This window comes from Sapajus apella, unplaced genomic scaffold, assembly GCF_009761245.1.
Source record: "Sapajus apella isolate SASKATOON/1434 unplaced genomic scaffold, GSC_monkey_1.0 scaffold94, whole genome shotgun sequence".
Classification (NCBI taxonomy): Eukaryota; Metazoa; Chordata; class Mammalia; order Primates; family Cebidae; genus Sapajus; species Sapajus apella.
The window spans coordinates 7,586,658-7,609,996 of NW_022437034.1; the positions used below are offsets into that span (position 1 = coordinate 7,586,658).

General features: G+C 39.1%; 1 protein-coding gene across 4 annotated transcripts in view; it reads left to right on the forward strand.

The window, feature by feature from the left end:
- Positions 1 to 23,339, forward strand: part of LRMDA (leucine rich melanocyte differentiation associated) — a 1,109,623-nt gene that overhangs the window by 987,363 nt on the left and 98,921 nt on the right. For 2 of the 4 annotated variants that reach the window (XM_032256149.1, XM_032256150.1), the window contains exon 7: positions 15,111 to 15,145. The exons of the other annotated variants lie outside the window; for them this stretch is intronic. In XM_032256149.1, the coding sequence (XP_032112040.1) occupies positions 15,111 to 15,145 (35 nt within the window). The remainder of the gene's footprint in view (positions 1 to 15,110; positions 15,146 to 23,339) is intronic. 4 annotated transcript variants of the gene reach the window in all.

Below are 23,339 nucleotides of genomic sequence, written 5' to 3' on the forward strand. Positions count from 1 at the left end.
TGTAATTCATTTTTTCTCCTAATTCATTTTCTTGGTAACTGTTGCTTTATCTCCTTTTCCTATGTTTTTAATTTTAGAACTTTAATATTTTATTTTTCCAAAGCATCAATGTCTTGATTATAGTGAACCTTGAACAGACTTCCCCTCCTGCCTATGAAAAATGAGTTGTGACTTTTCTTGGATTAATTTTTAATCTCTTTCTTCCTCTGTCTCTCACTCTTATTCACTCTCTCTTTTACTTTCTTCTTCTTTCTCTCCATTCCTATCTCTTCGCCCCTCTTCCTTCCCTCCTTTCTCCTACTGCCTTTCCCAAAGCTTAAAAAAAAGCTGAAAGACGATTGCTTCTTTCTTTTTTGTGTAAGGAACAATAGGAACTGAGGTTACACAGAATATGTCACAAACTGCATGTCGCCACTTAGATAACCCATCAGTCCACCCACTTACCTACCCACCCATCAATGCATCCATCCAGTCATCCATCCACCCATCAATCTGGCTATCCATCCAGTCATCCATCCATCTACTAAGTGCCACTGAGCATTTGCTATTAGCCAGGCTCTGGCAAGATGCTCAGGATACAACAATGAGTAAGATGAGCTTTCCATCCCCGGAGAGCTCACCATCCAGAAAGAGACAGCCAGTGCTGGGTGTTAAGTGATCTGTGATAAATGGTATGGATGTATGTATGTGTGTGTGAATGTGTATACCTACCTACCTACACACTGCCACCCAATCCTGAAGTATCTGCTTAGCTTTTGAGTTTTATTCATTTGTGGATTAATCAAACAACTCCTCATTAATGCCAATAGCCAGGCACTGTGTTAGGAGTTGCGTTTATAGAGGTAACTAAGACATAGACCCTTCTTATTCTTAAGTTTTCATGAAGCGCAGCCGGGATAATTCCCTCCCACCCCACCATGTTTCTGCCTCATAAGCTAGAACCATTATTGGTAATCTACTTAATTTTATAGATTAATTAAGAATAACTTATGTGACATAGTCCTTCTCAGCATTTAAGGAAGGGAAGCTATCACTGAATATGTCACTTGCAAAGGAGCTTAAAGATAATCTAGCTCAAGCACGTCTTTTTGTAAATGAGAACACTGAGGCTCTGGAGGAGGTGCAGTGACTTCTCCGGGCCACACAGGAAGGCACTGGCAGAACTATAACTTGGCCTTGCCAAGATGCGGCCTTTCAGTCCCTCCCAATGTCCTCACCCTAAGTTTCTCTTTCATGAGACCCCAGAAGCTGCTTAGATTGACTCGAGCCACTAGAGGCTGATGTGGTCATCTGAAGCCATGGCATGTTACCTCTCAGAGCAGAAGGGAGAGGCTTCCCTGGAGGGAGGGGGCTGAGAAGGCCACCCACGACTCTGAATCAAGAGTGATTTTATAAGTCAAGCACTTTGTCTTCCTGCTCTTCAGGGAGGCTAAAACAAGAAATAACCAAAAGGAGACATATTGCCCAGGTCAGCAACTGATTACAGTTTTGACGTCACATTGCCTTCTGGGTTGGGAGAAGTTGAAAGACTTTGTAGACATTACCCCCACTCATCTTACTCTTGGTGAATACTCTTCTCACAAATGTCCCAAGTGCCATGCTCACAGAGGGATTGGTGACTGGGTCATTGGTACCTTAGGCCATAGCAGTTCTCAGAAGCCATTATCCAGAAGCAAAAAGCTATTATCCAGAAGCAAAGTTCAGGAATGACGATTTCTCTCATAGGTCCTACTAACACTCAACTTTCTGGCAAAGGATAACAATAAAAAGACTGAACAGGGCTGGGCATGGTGGCTCACGCCTGTAATCCTAGCACTTTGAGAGGCTGAGGCAGGTGGATCACCTGAGGTCAGGAGTTCGAGACCAGCCTGGCCAACATGGAGAAACCCCATCTCTAGTAAAAATACAAAATTAGCCAGACGTGGTGGCTCATGCCTTTGATCCCAGCTACTTGGGAGGTTGAGGCAGGAAAGTTACTTGAGGGTGAATTGACAGGAGGTGTAGGTTGTGGTGAGCTGAGATTGCACCATTGCACTCCAGCCTGGGCAACAAAAGCGAAACTCTGTCTGAAAAAAAAAAAAAAAAAGACTTAGGTGACAGAAAGTCTACATTCCAGATGGATTGTGAGACTTCGGGAGAAACTGGGCTGAAGCAAAAATCCCTCAATTTCTGGGATATTGGTTATTTCCCCAGTTTTTACTGTAATTCCATCTGTTCTCTAGAAATAAGAGAACATGCTAGGCTTTAGTTATATGAAAACATGGTATCGGTTCTTATGGTGAGAGGAGCCGGAGATAGATTGAGAGCCTGGCTCTGTGGTGATGGGTCTTGGAACCATCTCTCTGATGTTCTCATTTGAGAAGCAGGTGAGTAGAGGTTGGTGGTAGAGTTAATGAAATGGAGACTGGCTCCCACTTCCCACAGTGCTCAAGGACAAGGTGAAATACATTAATAAATGCAGAGTAATTAATATTTTCTTTGAGTGAAAAATAAGCGTGTGAAGAAAAGACTCTGTTGTGGTTGGGCGGTAAATGGTGAAAGGGTGGAAATTGAAGCCAGGTTTGTGGTCCCCTCCTAGGATGGCTGTGATGGCTCAGGCCACTTGGGGTTTCACATGAGCCCTGAGGAATGTGGGCTGGGCCGACTGCAGGTGAGGCTCTTGACGCTGCTGTCCTCGCCTTTTCTACGGGTTTCAAAGTGAACCGGTGTGTTTGGAGGTACGCTACTCCCTGTGCCTTTGCTTCTCAAGCTGCTGAGTGACGGTGACAAATGCTGGCTTCAGAACAGGCACCGCAGATTCCTGTGCGGAAAGTGTCTGTGTTCAGGGAAGGAAAATCCACCCCTGTCCTCTTCACACCCAGACAGACACTCACAGTTTCCAGGGGTAAATAGGGACATTTCTAAACCTGTCTTGGACGTCCATTCACTTTATCTTTAGCCATGGAATGCTGACAAATATTCAATACGGTTGAGTGACCTTCTATAGGTCAGAGCGGGCTGCCTTCTGATTGAGTTTGGAAAACTCATAAATCTGGCCAAGCCTTCGATTTGTCAGGTGGGTGGGGCTTTGTTAGGGGAGACTGCAGCCAGAGACAGCAGAGCCTACCTTCCTTCCCCCTCCACCTACGTGAGCTGCCGGTCCCTCCCTACTCCTCAAACACGACTTCTCTGGTTTGTGAACACATTGTCTCCTCTTGGTGCGCAGAGCTTTCGGTTCTAGCCCTGTCGGATGGTGATGGCACAGACCCAGTGGTGTTTTAATCACAGCGGTGGGCTCATTGCTTTGAACTTGCATAGTCTAAAAAAAATAAATAAATAAAATAGGACCGGCAAGAACAGCTGGAAGACATAGAAGGAACTAGAGTTTTAAAAGTTGGACATAGCGATGGATCCAGGCTCAGCTGGTCTCATTCCTCTGCCTGAACAGCTTAGCAGGCCAGATAACAAAGGATCCTTTTGCAGCTGTTTTTCTTCAAGTTAGAGAATTTTAGAGCCACAAAGGAAACTGGAGATTATTGTTACAGATGAAGAAACTGATGTCCAAAGAAATTTTCCAAGGTTAAAGAGATATTTGTTGCCACAGCCAAGATAAGAGCTCAGCTTCTTCCAACGCCTTAATTTTATTGTTTGTTTTATTTATTTTCCTTTCAGTTAGCTCCCTGGGAAATGTTTATTGAGGACCTACTGTGCTCAGAGTTCTGGGCAGGCTTCTCTGGGTAAATCCTGAATTCAGGTACCTACATCTGGTAAGGAAAACAATAAACAAGAATAAGATAAGACAGGAAGGCAAGAGGAGATAACGCCCAGAGTCCAGTGACATTCACACCAAGGCTTACAGTGCAATAGAAAATGTGACAGCAGGGAAAGCAGGGCAACCCTTCCGGAAGCAGCCATGGGAAGAACAGAATGGGTGCATTCTCCACCTCTCCTCGCCTACTTTGAGATGCTCGTTTGATTGAATTTGTAACAAACAACTCCTCTGGATCAGTCCTTCTCCCGCCAACCTAAGGGATGATGGTCATTGTTAAAGCTTCCTCTGAGCCAGTCCTCTGCCATGTGGCTTTATCTGCTTATTTTATTTGGCAATCATAATAACCGTAAGGTGGGTTCTATCACGGGTTTTCAGATGAGGAAAGTGAAGAGCAGGGAAGCTAGTGACTTATCCCAAGTCAGCCACCTGGTCAGAGGCAACTCTCTTACTGATGGGGCTTCAATTCCCCTTAGTGTGAAACAGAAGTGTCCTTGAGATCACATGTTTCCAAAGACATTATCAAAATACAGACGTGTGGTGATGAAGGAGGCTGAGGACACTTGAAATCTATGCTCTTCACTTGTAGAAGGAAAAATCTCGTTGCTTGGGCATCAGGGGATATAAGCAGCAGGTCAGGGCCCAGCATCACACTGAATAGAGCTCCAGAAGGCTCCGAGGACCCTCATCAGAGGCTTTCTCTGTGTTTTATGGCCCGTTGAGCTTTACGACCCCAAAGAATCCATTATTTGTTTTCCTATTGCAGGCCTCAAACACTGGGCTTTGCTTATTCTTTAAATTTACAATGCTCATTGCATGACAGAATTATTTTTTATTTCTCTTTCTCTTTCAGAGCCTTGGAATCCCATTAGGAAATTTCTAGTACAAGCATTTGGGGGAGATACTAGTACTCGGGTTGGGCATCTGGGAGAGATAGACAAGCTCTTATTACAGCATGGAGGATGGGGAGATTACCTGGCCAAGTATCATTTCAGGTTGTGGCAGAAAGAGATTAGCTCCAATTTATCGCCGCTCACATTTTCCTCTTTTCCCCCGTTTTCTGAGTGTCATGGAAATGATATTTGTGAATCCCAGGGGCCTCTCACAGTGGTGTCAGTTTAGAGATCTTCCCAGATACATCTAAATGTGGACATAAAATGTAATGGGAAGAAATTGAAAAAATATCTGTTTCTTGATTCTTTATTATTATGGAGTTAAGAAAGCTATTTCTCATGCTGTTTCATAAATTTGAATCCAAATGTGTATGTTAATGTGTATTCAGATGGATTTTGGATGATTCAAACATGCAGATTTTTTATAAAGTTTGTCAAATTTCTGGCAGTTTATAGATATGTATTTAGACAATGTATATGTGCATACCTGCCATATGTATATATACTGTGTTGTCAGAATTGAGCCTAAGTGAATTATGATGACAATTTAAAATAAGTAAGCTTATAATGAATACTCAGTAGTTGGACTCAGTATTTGATTTGGAAAATATAAACATGAGTGAAATTAATTTTTGGCTGCTTACTCTGTTAATATTTTATGTAAATTAAATTTGAATCTGACAACGACAAACATACACATTTCTCTCCAGGTCTATTGTTATCTCTGTGACACAAAAGCACACAGGGAGATTTCAGACTCTAAAAGAAATGCCATAGCATGCCCCAAAGAGAATTTTTTAAATTTCAGAGAAGGTTTTATGAGGCAGGAGTGCTCAAAAACATATCTGTGACATCTGTGTATCATTGACTTGTTTCCTAATATTGCCATTACTTTTGCTAATTCGGGCCAGTTACTTACTGTTTGCCTGGGTTGTGGTTGGGTTGACGGTGGACGGTGGCTCGGGCACAGTCTGTTCTTCTGATTCAGAAACATCATTCTCTCCTTGCATTGCTCAATCCTTAGCAGGCAAGGGGCCCAACCCAAAGATAGGCCTAAGCTAACACGAAGGAAACGTGTTGTCTCTGAAGTTTAGAAAGAATTCATTGAGCTCCTAACCTCACTCAAGTGATTGTGAACCACAGGTCCAAGCCAGCTGAGCGATCTCAGATTACACAAGTAGATCAGGAATGCTCATTGATCCTCACTGCTGAATGCAGGCTCTCAAAGTGCCCCTGTGCCTGCACCCAGTGCAGGGCTGGGTGGTAAAAGCGGTAGTGTGGTAGTCCCCTGTGCTGAACGCAGGGGTGTGGGTGGGAGAGTATCTTTTGGGGTTTCCCTCTAAATATTGTCATATCTGAAATCTCAGAAACAGAAGAGAAGCTAGCATCATGTCTTCTGAATCGATGCTGGTCCGAAGGTTCTTTAGGTCAGAAGTTTTTGAGCTGCAGGGTATAGAAGAATCTCTCGGGAAAGTCTTTAAAAAGTCTTACCCACCACTCACCAGAACTTCTGACTCTGAAGGTTGGGAGTAAAGTGTAGGAGTTCACCTCAATCCTGGTGGCATCTCATGAGCTACATTCCTCAAGCTTAAGTAATTGACACTCTACATAGATTGTTGAGTTAAGAGCTGTTAAGAATCCAGTATACTCTGTAAGTCAGTGATACCAAGATTTTGGGAAGCAATGAGGGCAAAGAGAGGTGTGCAGTCTTGGAAGGCCTCTCAAAAGGTTTGGAACTTGGGCAAAGCTCCTTGGCCATGTAAGATTTAGATGATATCAGCCAATAGTGAATGGGGATGAGTCCTACCATTTGTGGACAAATTGACTAAACGGCAACAATGCAGACAATTTCAAATGGCCAAATAAGTAATATTCATAGTCACAGTTCAGGGTGGGTAAAATATTGAGAGTATTACTTCTCACCCCAAAATGGCCTCCATTTTTCCCTAGTACCCCATCTGAAACTACTCTCTTAGTTTCGCAGAGTTCAGTAGAACTGTCTGTACCTGGTCTTGGACAAGGCAATTAACTTCACTTAGTCTGATTTCCATCGTTTGTACACTGGGAGAGTTGTGGTGGATGATTTCAGATCCCTTTTGCTCTAGCATTCCATTTGACCCAGTTAAATGCTTCTCATTATTACGTGACTGGAAATAGGCCAGGTCAAATGATGCCCCTTCAAGCAGAACCATCAGATCCGGCTGTACACAGTAAAGATGGATATTAGACTGCTCAACTTATCATCATTAGTCCTGTAGTCTCAGAATGGGAATGCACTGTAGTTCATATCTGTCATAGTTAGTATTTGGAAGTCTCAAAGCTGGTGAGATTATTCACATATTTATTCCTGTGTACCACATATGCCACCCCACGTCTCCCCTTCATCATATGTCTGTGACAATATATTGAACAGAAAATCTCCATCAGCTGACTCTGACAGAGTATATTATTTACAGTGGTGTCAAAATGTGCTGCTTATAATTGACTGTGCTCATAATAAACTAACCTAAGAATCTTTTATTCTCATATTCCTTCTTACTGGTAAATCGTCTGCTTGCATTCCTCCCTTCCATCAACAGCTTCTTCATTATTTACAGAGGAGGGAACACACACCAGATGGTGCATCAGTGATATTGTAGGGTGACTCTTTCATCTTGGGAAGGTCTCTCTCTCTCTCTCTCTCTCTCTCTCTCTCTCTCTCTCTCTCTCTCCCACACACACACACTGTCTCTCTCTCGACTTGGGATTTTGCTGTGGTAATTAGGGGTGAGGGAAATCAAGTCAATTGTACTTAATTTCTAAAGCAAACAGAATATACTTCTCCATTTCTCTCAGCTTCATGAAACAATGTGAGATAATACTAGTAGCTCCATGGCCAATTTCATTCTTCATCCTCATGTTTTCACTTACTATCTGAAACCTTGAGAAAATTACTGGCCCTCTATGTGTCACAGTTGTGTCACCTGTAAAATGGGGATACTGATAATACCTAACTCATAGGAATGCTGGGACTGTTCAAATAATGCATATCAGGGGCTAAACACAAACTAAGAACAACAACAAACACATCGAGGGCAAAGCAAACAGAAAGTACCATCTTTTGTGTTCCCCATTCATCTATAGAGAGCCCCCTAAAATGTTCCTGTACTGGAATGTGTTTGTAACGGGGGAGTGGCAGCTTTTCCAGCGGCCATCCAGCAGGATGTGGACATGCGGTGCTGTGCCCCAGCTCCTCTCCCCAGCTGTGTACCTTCTCTTGTTCTTCTTCCAAAGACTCATTACACTTGGCATACACATGAGGTTCTTACCTAGCCTGAGGTAGATTTTCTGTTTTTATTTTGTGGCCCCAATAATCATAGGTATTAAGTATTACTGGTTGCCTCTCCTAGACTCACCTGGAAAAGCCAGGGGCTGGGTTTCTATGGCACCATGCTCACTCAAGCAGTGTTCTCCTAGTCTTCCCTCTGCCAGCTAGACTATCTGCCTGGAATGTCCAGAAATACTTTGATGTATTATTCCCAAATTTAAACTGACAAAGTTTGTTCATAGAAAGTACTGATTCTGATGAGCATTTCTTTTTATTTTAATTGCTCTGATGAAAAGCCTCATAATCATGTAATTCTTAAAGATGAATGTAAGGTTGTTGCCCTAAAAATATGTCTAGTTTGGCACACAGGATAAATGCATGATTATTACTACTTCTTGGTTTTACACAAGAAAATTATCATTATCCATCAAAGCAAAAATGTTTAGTGGAATGAAGTAACCAAAGGAAATAATGCTTGAACATGGGGTCCTATTCCTGAGACGGATGGAACACTTATCATGTGGCTTTAATCCCAGGTATTTACATATTTTCTCACAACCTTGCTTCCCCTCTCAGAGGATTAGGTTCTTGCCTTAAAATGGGAAGGTAAAACTAAATAATAGTCCAGACATGATGTCTTACACCTATAACCCTAGCACTTTGGGAGGCTTAGGTAGAAGATTGCTTGAGCCCAGGAGTTCAAAACCAGCCTGAGCAACATAGTCAGACCCTGTCTCTACAAAATAATAAAAAATTAGCTGGGTGTGGTGACATGTGCTACTGGTCCCAGCTACTCAGGAGGCTGGGATGGGAAGATTGCTTGAGCTGGGGAGGTGCAGGCTGCCATGAGCTGTGATCATACCACTGGACTGGGCAACATCACAGAGTGAGACACTGTCTAAAAAAAAAAACCCCCCAAAACCAATACCTAAATCATATGTATGGTCAAGTATTTTATCTTAATAATCAGTTGATTTCTCCTTTTAGGGGTGCATAGAAATATGTATTTGCTGAGCTTCTGTGACAAGTCTCATGGAATGAATAAACTCTTGTTCAGTCTTTTAATATAGAATATTTTACTTTCTGACGGAGATGCAATCATTCTACCAAGTGTGATTTCCTTTTCTTTATTTGGATGGAAACAAATGAAGATTTGCTTCACCTAGGTCTCATAGAATTGTTCAGTTTTAGGGTATGCAAAAACCTAACGATGGACTAATCTTATATTTGATTTAACTGATGAGAAAACTGAGACAAAAACATGGCCAAGGATGGATTAGCTATGGAGTCAGCGATAGCATTGTGGTGCCTTCATTCCTAGTTCAATGCTTCTTCACCTGTACCTCCTAGAATCATGAAAGCCTTAAGGTACCTCGTACCTGAATTTATATCAAACAGCCTTAAGACAAGCAGATATGTACAGCTTCAAATGCAAAACCCAACATGCATGTATTTGTTTGGCTTGAGGGGCTTTCTATTTTACATTCTCTTGCAAATACTGTTTTCCAAAATGCTTGCAGCTCAAGTTGGGTAATAGCCATCCTTCCATTGACCGAACATCCACTGCCTGCTCTTAACTGCGGCATCCCATCTTTGAGATAATCTGAGGGAGAATTTGGCTCTCATCTAGAATTCACAGCTTTAGTTTAGCACTTTGCTGACCAGATAGTACTAGTTAGCTTTCTGAGACTCTGGGATGGCAAGCACATGGGTCATGATATTTGTAATAGCTAGTATTATATTGAGAAAAACTAAGGGGTCTCACCAGATGAAACCATCTTTAATATCACTTTGCTAGCTATCAGTACAGCATAGTGTAGAGTTTAAAGTGCTTTATCCACATTTATGTTTCAACTGCAGCCTTGTTTCCTATAGACGTGGCATGTGGGATTTTTCATGTGTCTATTACCACCAGCTATCTTGATTTTAACTTACCATGGGTTGCAGGGTTATATTTTGGTGTTTCAGAAGCTGTCCTTATTGGATGTCAGGATATTTGAAATCTTTTGGAATAAGCAAGTAATTGCTTTTGTGAGAACTTATAGATTAAAATTAACTTAATATTGTCCTTTTGGGTCTATATTGGTTTCTTCTGCTGGTTTTTATTTTATTAAGCAGTTTTCTAAGTCCTGGTTTGCTAATCATCTGTAAAGCACAGGGAAATAAATGGCTTGGAGTTAAGCCTGACCTTGAGGAATGTAGCATACATACTGTTGCAGGTTGGGAAGCCTCCTGTCTATAGTAGGCTTTGGTTGGATGACCTAAACCAGAGAGGAAGGAGAATTTCTGTTGAGGGTGGGTGTATGGACAAGAAATCCTTCTACTTGGATGAAAGAAAGCCCCATGGAAGACTGAGTGAATGAGCCGACTCGCCTTAGTTTTTAACATGACAACAGAATGGATAGGCTTTCACTTCTCAGGCCTTTGCTTCCCATTCCACAAAACCAAAGCTTTGTTCAGCTATTCTCTGGGTAGGGTGTTTGCCTTTGCCTTTCCTCTGTGAAAACCTGCTGGTGTTACAGAAAAGGGAGTTGAGGGGTGCGATTTTCCTCTGGCCTAGATCACTTTCACCTCATCTGAACCTCATAGAAAGCCTCTGCTGATTCAGAGGACAATGACTTTGATCTCTTTATTTTAAGGCCTCACCCTGGCTCAGCCCAGCAAATGAGTACACAGTGCTTGCTCAGAACACAGCTGAAAGAGGAGGTATTGTTCAGTGAGGATCACAAAAGCTATTGTAGAAGTGAGTAACAGAAGCTGGGCTTAAGCCCTGGTCTGAGTTCAGTGTGGATGTGGAAAGGTGACCATTCTCAAGAGGCAAGAGAGTTTGATACTGGGTTCAAATCTCAATTTTGTTTTAAAAGTACATCAATAATGTGTAGCTTGTTTGCTGGCCTGCAGCCCAGCTTGTTTAGAAATCCATTCTATTCTCTCTGGTATTGCTAGTCCCAAAGGATCTATGCTGATGGTGTGGTTACACATCCAACCAAGCACAGGCTTAGGTTGCCCTCAGCTCAGAGCTTGCCCTGTCACATGTTGAAGGAGAATGCAAGAGCCTGTTAGAGACAGTGGAACCCAAGATGGTGAATAATATTAACCAAAGGCCAAACTCTATAAAATACATATGCCAGGAAGGAGGACAAGGGGGAAAAAAAGTTTGGAACAGTATGTATGTGTATGTGTTCTATATGTGTGTTTATAATGTATATATATGTGAATATATTTGTAATATATTTAAATTATATAATTATATTCATGTACATATCTACATATATGTATATGTGAATATGTTTATGTGTACACATATATGTATATCCATATATATCCATACCTATCCATAGACATATATATTAATATGCATATATAGGTATTCCCACCGTGTGTGCATATATAGTGTGCCTATGAAGGACAAAGTATGGTGCCATGTACTATGGGGAACTTGGTACAGTACGACACAGGTCCTCAAGGAATCTAGAAGGCATGTGGTGATCAAAAGCCATTAACTCTCCCAGGAATACCCATCCTTCTCCATGATCTGGTAGCTGATATCAGATAATTTGCCCCTGGATTTTGTGAATAATAAAGAACAGAAGGCTGGTCAGTTTCATCCTCTCTCCTGAAAGGCAGTGATCACATTTTCTAATTGTACTGCCTGCCTTTAGAAAAGACCTCTGCTGCGATCTAACCAGCACAGTCCCTCTTTGCTTAGGGTCTTGGCAAGAGCAGGTTCTGATTCCGAAGCATTAACATTCTTCAGGGCTCTGACTCCTCTCAGAGGTCTGTTTGCTTCTGACCCTGCAGATGCAGGTCATCACGGATGTTTATTTGTCTGTTACTTAAACTCAGGACACATGTACAGCAGTAAATTCTTCATTTGCCAGAGTTAATCACAGCCGTGCTGTAGCTTATATCATTCCCACTGCCCATTGGGAAAGCCTTGAAAATATAGATGGGATTTGTTCTCCAGGAAACAAGTTCAACAAACCAGATTGGTGAGACTACACAGAGGGAGAGGTTTGAGTTGGAGTCCCTCCTTGGATAATATCTTATTCCATTCCTGCCAAGGATCAAATTTAAGACTTGCTGCATTCCAAAAAAATAGACTAGTGACAACTTGGAGTGGAAGGAAACAAGAAAAGGTTTCGTTTGTTTGCCTTTTTCATTAAACATTTTTAAAAATTAAAGTGGTGGAGGAAAATGTAATGTTACTCATGCTTCCCTAATCAACTGAATATGAAAAAGTACTAACATTTTGTCATATTGACTTCAGATCATTTTTATTAAGAAATAAAATATTTAGAAATAACTGAAGTCCCTCACATTCCTCTCCCTAGACCCAGTTTCCCCAAAGCAAATGTTGTCATGCATTTAGTGTGTAGCTAGTACATTATCATCCTTCTATTACATAGATATTTATACAGCTATAAACAGTATAGGGCATTGTTTTAATACCTTTAAAAATTATTATGATAGTGTTACACTATACCTTTTGACAATGTGTTTTTATTCTATCAACATTGTATTTTTGAGAATTATCTATGTTTGAGTTCACTCATTTTAACTGCTGTGCAGTACCCTATCCTATACATTTGATGCTGTTTATTCATTCCTACACAGATGATCATTTCCAAATTTTTGCTATTGTAAGCAAAGCTGCAATGCATACCGATATGTAGTCAACCCTCCATATCCATGCTTTTTCATATATGGATTCAACTCATGGATCGAAAATATGTGAAAAATAATTGTGTCTGTACTGAACATGAAAGAGGCTTATTTTCTTGTCACTATTTCCTAAGTTCTACAGATATCTTTCATGTCAAGATTGCTAATCGTGCTGCTTTTTCTTCTAAATTTAAGTTTTTCTTAATATCTTCTAACCGTGTTTATGTGTTTCTCATAATGATGTTTTATTAAGTTAAGCTAGTAACTAGTACTTCTGAAACCTAGCAGGTTAGCACACAAAAGTCTTGTGCAAAGTGAGCTATGTAATTGCATGATTCTTTCAGTCCACTTGGTGACTCACAGATCCAGGTTTTCATCTCAAGAAAAGGCAGGTTGGAGCTGCCACATCTTACACCCACTTACTTCTGCTTTGGTTAGGTAGTGGCACATGTCAGCTTCCACTCAGAGCCCTTTGGCCAGACCTGCCTTGCAGTATTTTTAGGTGCAGAGTGGTCTTTATTTACTATGCTCAGCTGAGTTGATGTGTGCCTTTAGTGTGAGAATTTAGGGTTTTCCTTAGTTATGGAAATATTCTCTGCTGTTAGCTGTTTAAATTGCTTCTCAGTATTCCTGCTGTGGCCTAATTCTGGAAATTGTATATGGTATATGTTGGAGACTCCATACTACTTAATTTCTGTCTCTCTCTCTCTCTCTCTCTCTCTCACTCTCACTCTCTCTTTTTTAACCTCATGATGTCTCAGTGCTGTACTCAGAATTATTTCCTCAGTACTGTCTTCCAGTTCACTAGTGTTCTCTTAAACCAAGAAAACTGTTGGGTTAATTTCATCTATAAAGTTTTGAAATTTCAATTATACTATTTCTATATTCTAGTTTCTATATTGGTTATTAGTCATTTTTCTCAATGTATGTCTTCCAGTTTACATAATCCTTTCTTATTCAAAAGGATATTATTTTTTAAGTATTTTAATGTTATTCAGAGACAATTATGTGCATTTTTTTCTGTAGTCAAATTGTCCTCTGTTGTTGAGTTTTGTGGATATCTTCTTGGTTCTGTTTTTCCTTATTGGTTTTGAATTTTAGGTTGCTTGCTCATCTAGAGTGAAAGTTATCTTTAAAAATAAATCGTTAAATATCTATCATGTTTTACAGCTTTTCAGTAGCTTCCATGTGGCTCCCTGAGAATCTCAGACCAGAAACAAGTTCTATGTTAGTGGGCTGGGATTTCTGTCTCATAGATTGGGGCTATTGCAGATCCAGTACCTAGCAGCTTGTGACAAATCTGATCTGTGTGACTTGCTCTCTTCCTTCCTGTCTCACATGTACATAGTGATACCGTTCACAGCCTTATTTTTTTCTCATTTTACCCCCTCTGTTTGGGAGACCCTATGAGTTTTATGCTGAGTCAGGCTTGCAGCCCTAATTCGGTAGTGTTCAGTGACAGCCTTCTCTGCCTTTGTCTGTTTCTAACCTAGAGTTCAACAACCCCATGGTTCAGCACTTTTTCCTTGATGTCTGTTTCAGTACTCTTCTGGTGTACAAGACACATCTTGTATTGGGTATAGATATAGCTTTTAATTTTTGAAATTTCAGCTAGAATTGCTTTTAGTGATGTATCAAGGAAAAGGAATTTGTAAGTTTACAATGTTATCTTGATGAGAAATCTTTTACATTCATTTTACAGAGTTTGATTGTAAAAGAATAGTTGTTCATTAACATAGATTTGGAAACTATTGAAAAGCATATAGAAAATATTTAAATAACCAAAAATACAACTGCATAAAATAATTACAGTTAACATGTCAGTGTGTTGTCATCTATGTTTTGCTTTTCACTAAATAGAATTCACACTATATATTTAGTTTTACATCCTTCTCTTTTATACCAGGCATTATAGGGTGCATTTACCATGCCATAAAATAATCTTCAAAGGCAATTTTTTTAACAGCTCCTTAATGTCCCAACATATGGAGGTACTATAAAAACATAAATCATCCAAATTTTTAATATCTCTCTTAGCATAAATTAACAAGTAATTACTTAGTAAAAGAGTATGAATATTTTTAAGGCACTTGATACATAATGAAACATTTTGATCCAAATACGCTGTTTCCAATTTACATTCCAATGGTAGCATAATCATTCTCTAGCCAGTAGGTATTTTCTCTCCAACTTTACCAGTTGGGTAGATGAAAAATGCTGCCCGTTGACATGTTAGTGCTCTGAAATATTCCAATATCTCTTTTGATATTATTTATTAAATTCTCATTCTTTAGTTGTATTTTTTTTTTAAATAAGACTCTAGATTCTTCTCCTTTTCTGGTTTTCCCAGAGAACCTATTTTAACATTTTCCATTTTTCATGATTTTTGCTTATATGCATTTTTCTTCTTTAGCCTTTTGCTGTGCCAGTTCTCTTATTTTATGACTCTTTAAGCTGATTAATTAATTAATTTTAGCTATCTCCTGTCTATTCACAGGCTTACCTGCTTTGTTACTTCTGAATCTATATTCTGTAAGTCTTGACATGAATTTGCTTATTTTTATTCATTTCCAAAGTAGGTATAACTGATGTTTATTTAATTTCTGATTTAACATTTATTGAGGAAATCTCCAATTTATTTTAGTTTTTACTTTTATTTCTGACATTCTAGTTTTATTAAATTGAAGTTTGAGATTACAGATTTTTTTCTTTCAAGAACTTTTTCAAATATACTAAATTAATTGGTAAATTTAAAAATGCCTCGGGTATTTGAAAAGAACTTATATTTTCTTTCTGAAGAGTATAAGGTAATATATGTATATGTAAGTTTATTTATAACTATGATACTCAAATATTTCATTCCTTTTAATATTTGTTTAATCTGTCAGAGGCTGACAATTGTATAATATTTTTCAATTCATTATTTCTGGTAGTTACTGCTAAATAGATTTTGGTATTTGATGAATATATCATCTGTATCCTAAGTGATATGGCCTTTACATCTTCATTGCAGAGGATTCCTTTTCTCAGCCCAAAATATTATCTTCTTTTTCCAGATACTGCTTTCTGCCTTTCATGTTGTTGCCATCATTGTTTTTTGCAATTCTTTCTCACTTACTATTATTTCAGTTTTAAAATTATCCTTTAAATTTTATTTAAAGGTTTTTGGTCATCTGTATATATTTGATTTTGTAACAGCTATTAGGAAAATTTAAGGCATTTACATCTGTTGCTATAACGTACATTTGGGCTTAATTTTATAACTTTGTTTAATGCTTTCTTGCTTTTTCCTTTTTCTGGGTTTTGTCTCTTTTCATCTTAAATAGAGGTTTGGAAGGTTGAAATATTTTCATTAATTGTTGTAGTGATAATCCTTTTGTTTATAAACTGTGTACTAAATCCTATATTCCTCTGTCAAACAAGAACAAGTTTCTAATAAGAAGTGTAAATTAACTGGGCTTTTCTTGACTTTCTACTTCTCTGCATTTATCAGTATTTGTTCCTTTTTACCTGGTGTTAATGCTGTGAATGTTTTATGATAAAATCCTGATCTTTAAAAATATGTAACCTTCCTGGACTTTGAATTTTGTTTTGTGCCCATGTTACAATCGTTCTTCATGTGCGTTCCTAAAAAGTAAATTGATTTCAAAGTTCCTTGACATTTTCTTTATAGTTTAGCTATTGCAGTCTTGCATTCTTGATTTCTGTTTTTCTTTATTAGTTGACACATATTCATTTTTCCTGTGCTTTCTCACGAAGAGAATAAGAATGATTAATGTTTTTATGATTTTAAGCTTAGTAAAATGTCTTCCTGCAAACTTTTTACATGAACAACTAGGTCATAAACCTCTTAAGTTATAAACTTTTCTGGTCATTGCTCTGGACAAATTGTTTCATTGTCTACTGACATTTATTTGAGTTAGCAAAGAAGGGTGAGGCCAGCCTTATTTTTGCTACTTTAAAGATAAGGTTTCATTCTTCTTCTCATTTTTGTAGGATCCTAAATTTATCGTTGAGATTTAAAACACAATAGAACTCCCTAATATTTCTAGTCACTAAAAAAATTATTTCATTTGGTTTCCCCTAAGCCCTTTTACCTAAAGTCTTATAAGCCTATCAGACTTAAAAGGTCTTTCTTTCTCTGTGGCAATTTCGATTTTTTTAATTCTTTGGTGACAAATTATCTATTCCTGCCCCAGTAACACTTCATCTGGATCTAAATAGTCTTCCATGTCCATCATCTTCTGTTCTACTTTTTCCTCTAAATACTGAGAAATATTTAAATTTTCTTCCACATTATTCTTTTGCATTTTTGCAGTTTTACCTCTGTTTGTATTGCCTCAAATAATGGACTTTCACTTTACCATTGGGTTTTGGGTTTCCCTGGTTAATCCCTTAATTCAGCCAGTTTCCTAACTATCTCTTCATTCATCTCAGAATAATTTTTCCTGTGACACTCTGATTCTTTTTTACAGTGTCTGTTTTACAGAGTTTTGGGGGATAGCAAACGAGTTCTACATCTTGCTTTTGTCTCATGTAAAAATAAAATTTCAAATATATCCTCCTTATCTGCATCCACATGGAAAAGCTCCTTTCCTAGAAGGTATTGTTGTCTTTTTTTGTAGAATCCACAGTGGCAAATGTATATATGTGTTTTTCCATGTTTATTTTTGAATAGGGATTGCTCTAAGACCAACAAGCATTTTCTGTGGCATGTTCCTTCCTTCTGTCCCATGCTAATTTGGTAGGGTTCTACTCTTGAAGTTTGGAGTAATGTAACTTAATTTTGGATGTCTAGGAAGAATTCTTCTGTGTGTTTCTGATTTGCATTTTTATAGATTATTATTGACAGCTGGATATTTTAAGCAAGCTAGGGAGCCAGATGGGCTTTTCCTTTGAATGGTGTTGCATGTGAAGACTGTGTTCTTCAGGAAGTGCTTCCCCAATGCTCTTTTTCATTTTGATATGGAGTTTCACTCTTGTTGCTCAGGCTGGAGTGCAGTGGTGCAATCTTGGCTCACTACAACCTCTGCCTCCTGGGTTCAAGTGATTCTCCTGTCTCAGTCCCCCAAGTAGCTGGGATTACAGGAATGCGCCACCACACCGGGCTAATTTTGTATTTTTAGTAGAGACGGGGTTTCTGCATGTTGGTCAGGCTGGTCTTGAACTCCAGACCTCAGGTGATCCACCTGCCTCAGCTTCCCAAAATGTTGAGATTACAGGTGTGAGCCATTGCACCCTGCCCGATGCCCTGTCTTTGCCCATTTATAATGCTCTTCTTCAAAGGAATGGCCTATCCCTAAAATCTTCCTGTATTTTTTTCATTGCCTGATTGAGGAAGAATGAAGAGAATTCTAGCCCTCTATGGCTCTGAGGTCACTTACCAGATGGCTCATCAGCGTGGCCAGGAAGTGTGTAGCATCTTACGAGATGCTTTAAGTCAACTAGATTGCCTATGCCTACGTCTTATGCTCTTATTCTGCTTCTTCAAATACACCTAAGTGTGGGGAAGCATTCAATTTGGATATAGAATATAATAAATGGTAGGAAGCCCTGGAGTCTGGGTCAGGGCCTCAAGGTCCATCTGATTGCAGCGGGGTTGTGGGAAGGCCATGTGGGGTCCAGAACACTTAACTCTCTTTTAAACAAAACACCTAATCACTTACCTGTTTCTGCTGCCCTCAAAATTTTTAAAAGTTACTGAAATGGAATAAAATTAAAACTTACCTACTGAAACTCCTTTAACAGGCAGATGGTGTGGAATTTAAAATGGGCACTGAATGGCCAAAAAAAAAAAAAAAAAAGATATCCATCAGGTAAAGATGAGAACAGGAGGATATAGATGTCTGGAGAGCTAGTGCAAAGATGTGAAGTAGAAGATCTAAACGAAAGCCAGGAATAGCTGGTGTATAGTGGGCTAGTGAGAAAATGGAAAGCAGTGTCCAGGAAAGAAGAGATTTTTATGCTGGGGTAAGGAATTTGATTTAATTAAAGTGTTATTGGAAGGCCCTAGGGGAGGAGGGTTTAAAAAGCTAAGTAACCTAATATCAGTTGACAGCAAAATGTTTATATATTTGTTTTATTCATTTGTACACTTGCATATTCTTTCATTCATTAAGTAAGCCCATATTTATCAAATAACCACTACATGTGATGGAGTTATATCCCAGGATTCCCAATTCCTAGTATAAGGGGTATTTCTATTATGCCATGCAACTTCTCTACTAGACAATAAATTTTGTGTGAACAGGGTCTGGACTTCTATATATTTGAATCTCCTATGATTTACACAGTACCTGACTTATGGTAGCCTCTAAATAAATATACTTGATAGATGAATGATAAGTAATATTCTATAATGTTCACAGAGGTCTCTGAAGTAGAGGAATATTTCATATTTCTAAAACACAGTCAAAGACAGTCATCAGCAGCAGTGACCAGGATTCCCCACAGGGCAGAGCTCCATAAAGTCCTTGCAAGGACTGATCAGTGGGTTGGACCCACTGACTCTTTTAATCAGGCTAAATATGCTGTCTCTTCTATGCATAGATTTGCTGGGATTTTACCATGCCGGTACCAGTATGGCCATGTTGATAAAAAAGAGTAAAGACTAGTCTCTTTAGTTGTCAACTAAGGTTTAATGAAATCTCATGGCTAAAGCATATATAAATTCAAATAGGAGCCAAGCCCTTCACCTCTACTGTGGGTTCTGTGACATACAGAGTCTTCTCATAACATGTATTCCCAAGACTTTCAACAGTGCAACATCTGTTTTACTTCGAGGGATCTATGATAAGTATCTGCTTAGAGAAATGATCTGAACAAAACCAGGGCACATTTGTTTGCCATGCTATAGATTATCTAGTCTTACACTGTTTATGAATAAATCATGCAGGATGGATAAACCGGTAACCACAACAGCATGTTTCATACTCCATTCAAGACATAAATTGATGCATTCGTATTTTTTCCTGTAGACACTAAAACATTTATGTTTTAAATAGAAGATCACATGGATTTTGATGTATCTCAGCAGTTGGATATAGATTCCAGAAATTCCTTTATTAAATTAGAGCCTAGGTGACTGATTAAGAGTTCTAATGTTCATAACTGTACATTCAATGCATTAAGATAAGTGAGTCAAAGATAAAAATATATATGATGTTTTATGAGAACATAAAACACATACCGATGTATATATTCTATATATATATGAAACATTACACTTAATCCTCAAAATTCGTTTGAAAGTTCATGTCATGAACGTTTACAAAGTTTCAGAAACTTTGTAAAGTCACATGGGCAATTAGTAGCAGAGTCTGAAATGAGAATCACATCTTCTCCGTCATAATCTAGTTTTCTTGGCTTACCACAAAAACTTTTTCATTGATAAGTTATTCTGAAGCCACATTTGGGGCTATCACTGACATGTAATATGAAGCTAAATCTAGAACTTTAATTCCCTGGTCTGGTATACACAGTTCTTAGGATGAATCACATAGATGGAGGAGAAAGATAATTCAAAACGTTGATCTTTGGGTGATTGCATTGAGGATTCTGATCTCTATTGACAAGCTGAAGGTTGGAATTGAACTAAAAAGAGTCATTAATCATATACTTCCATAGTTAAAGCAGCAGTGTCTGCATTGTATGTTCTTTTGTTGTTTAATACAGACTCCCAAAAAAGGCAGATTTTGGTCACTCCAAGGCTGCATCATTCTTCATACCAACTTGGCTATCCTAAAACAAGCAAAACAACCAAACAGAGAATCAAGAAATAGTAAATAAACATTCTTAAAACCCACATGTTACTTTAAACATAAGGACAAAAAAATGACCCAGTGAGAATTGGAGGTGATTTTGGTCTGCATTTGCTCAGCTAGAGCAAGGTGTTCTCACCCACCTCCCGTCCCGCCTCCGACTTTGACTTCTTTTTTATTTGTATTTTCCATTTCCTTTCCTTGGGCCAGATGTGTGGATTCCCCTGTTGTGCCCAATGACAGAGTAGACTTTTCTGGAAACTGCCAGGACTATTTGTAATCTCCTGGCTTTACAGAGGTCTCATATGCTGAGAAGGACAAATTCTGATGTTTCACAGCAACAGGAAGAGGGTTAGGGATGTTGAGAGGACAGTTTGGGTGGAGTTTTCACATATGTTTCTCTTTGATGGAGAATCCAGGGCAGGGATCTGGTTTGACAGGGGCCGAGTTGTATTTCTGCTCTCTTTATTCCATGTGACTTGAGAAAGCAACCACAATGAGTACAGAGTTTTAGCTTGGAGCATGACTTCCTCCTCCTAGAATGCCAGAGTTGGAGAGGCCATTAAAGGTCATGTTGTCCAACTTCCCATAAAATTAATTTTAGATGAAATCTGCAGGAGCGAGTAAGAGCCTCTGTTTATAGAAGAAATTGTCTCCTAGAATCTAAAACTGTCAGTTGCCCATTGGACAAACATCTATGGCCGTCCAGAATTGGTGAATATCATAGAAAGAAGGTGCAGGAAGGCATTAAAGTACATTAATTTAACTTCTCACTTAACACACAAATTCCTTGATTAGAAATGGAAAATATAAGATATGTTTATGTCATTGAATTGGCGTGAAATTCTGAAGGTTGTAAAATGCTGTTTATCCTCAAGGCCAAAATAGGTGAATCCTGAGCTTGGCTGGTCACTTCTTCCCGCAAGGTCCCACAGTAAGAGTATGCATCAGTGATGATCCCTGATAGGATAAGATTTTGATACTAGCCAGGGCCTTTAGGAATACGCTCCAATAAAAACACTGATGGGCTAGGATGAATGTCACAGGAGGCTCCTTAACTTAGCTTAGGCTAACTTAAGGGTCTATGCTAGAACCAAAGCAGGCCAAAAGGTTTGTCCTTCTTGTGTTCACCTCCAAATTCAAATTCAGATTGTGAATCTGATCACTTCTCTGTGAGACAAGGCCTTACGCACCAGTTAACAGCAGATGAAAGCACAAGAATTAGAGTTTGTAACCCACCGTCTGGCATGGATATGTGTAGGGGAAGTGGCAGGGGATCAGAGGGCATATGACAAGGGTAGGCATATCTTCTCTGGATCATCCTACTTAGTTATGTGGGAGAGGAGAAAGCCCCTGAATAGTGGAAGGAAATGCCCCAAGGGATATACTCTGTTGTTACTGTGACTGTGTGGTAGAGTTGGGAAGAAAGGAATCTTGAAGTGCCACATCAACTTGTATAGGCCCCATAATTCCAACCATGTGCACCACAGTGAAGAAAAGGTATTCTATGCTGGCCAACCCTGCTAACATTTAACCTCTTCCTCCTTAGGGGTTGGGTTGCAGGGCTCGAGAAAGGGTTTGAGTATCCCTCAGAGAACATCCCCTTGCACAGCATCCCTACCCAAAAATAGTCATACAGTCTCCACTTTGTTCCTGGTGTCATCTAAAATAAGGAACAATAAATAGCCAGATTAAATCCCAGCATTATGGTTTGAGCAAGGGCCTGGCTTGTAGAGTGGGGTGTGTTGAGGTCATTTTCCCACTATTTTTACTAACTCACCAAATATGTTCTGTAATTGGGCATAACCCAGCAAAATATTCTACTCTAAAGTTTTATCATGGAGGCCAAAGAGCATGTTCAATGTCCGCAAGGTTCTCAAAGGAAATAGAAAGTAGTGGGAGGGCAGGTCCTGAGCTGGAGTTTCCCCAGTGACTACATAAGCATTCGCAGAGGACCATGTGATGTGGTACCAGAGCACATGACTCAGATGTCCTTTGAAAAGCTGTATTTGCTCAGGATGATGGCTAAGAAATATGTCTTATGCTCTTTAAGAAAAGAGTCACTTTCACATGAGGTGGTCCTTCATTTTTATAAGATAGCTACTGAAAGAAAGTGTTCATTTTATTTGTGCAGACCAAAGAGTAGGCCTTCTGAGAAAGTTACACTCCTTTTTTTTTTTTTTAAATCAGCATTTGAGATAAAAGCCTGAGATGAGGATTTCAGATTTTAAAACTTGAAGTAAAAATCAGCACTCCGATGTGCCCAGCCTGTCTTTTCTACCTTCCCATTGTTATGAGATTTTCTTTTCCAGCTCTTGAAGGAAGATTTTCATTCTTCCATGTCACCTCCTTCTTCCCTTTTTTATTTTTTGGGGGCCTGAAATGTTAATGCTGCAACACAAAACTTGGTTGAAATTCCGACTGTTTTAATTCTTGCCTTAATTCACTGAGGTTAAGTTGAAGATACGATGTGGAGTGTTGGTTTTTTTAAATTGTAGTCTTAGCCATAACTCCAACTTCCAATATTTTCTGCAGTTCCATGGATGTCTGGGAATAGTCGGAGCCACATTTCATTGTCTCTAAGAATTGTCTTGACCCTGTCTTTAGCATTCCTTCAGGTTTCTCTTTACTACAGATCAGGAAAGTAGTTGGTGATAGTCTCCCGTTAGGAGAGAGCATTCAGGGTTTTAGTTTCAACTTTTCAAAGTTTAATGCTTTTCCATTTTCTTTTCTCTGTGTCAGCCTTAGGAAGAGTAATATACTGTTGATCTTCAGTAATCCCTGATTCTGTGTTTGCAAATTTGCCTGCTTAGTAGAATTTGTAGCCCCAAGTCAATATTCATGACACACTTTCTCAGCCATTCATAGACATGCACAAAGCAGTGAAAATGCTGAGTGGCCCATGCGTGTGTTTCCAGCTGAGGCTGAACAAGGCGACCCTGCTTGTTTCAGCTCTCAGACTGAAT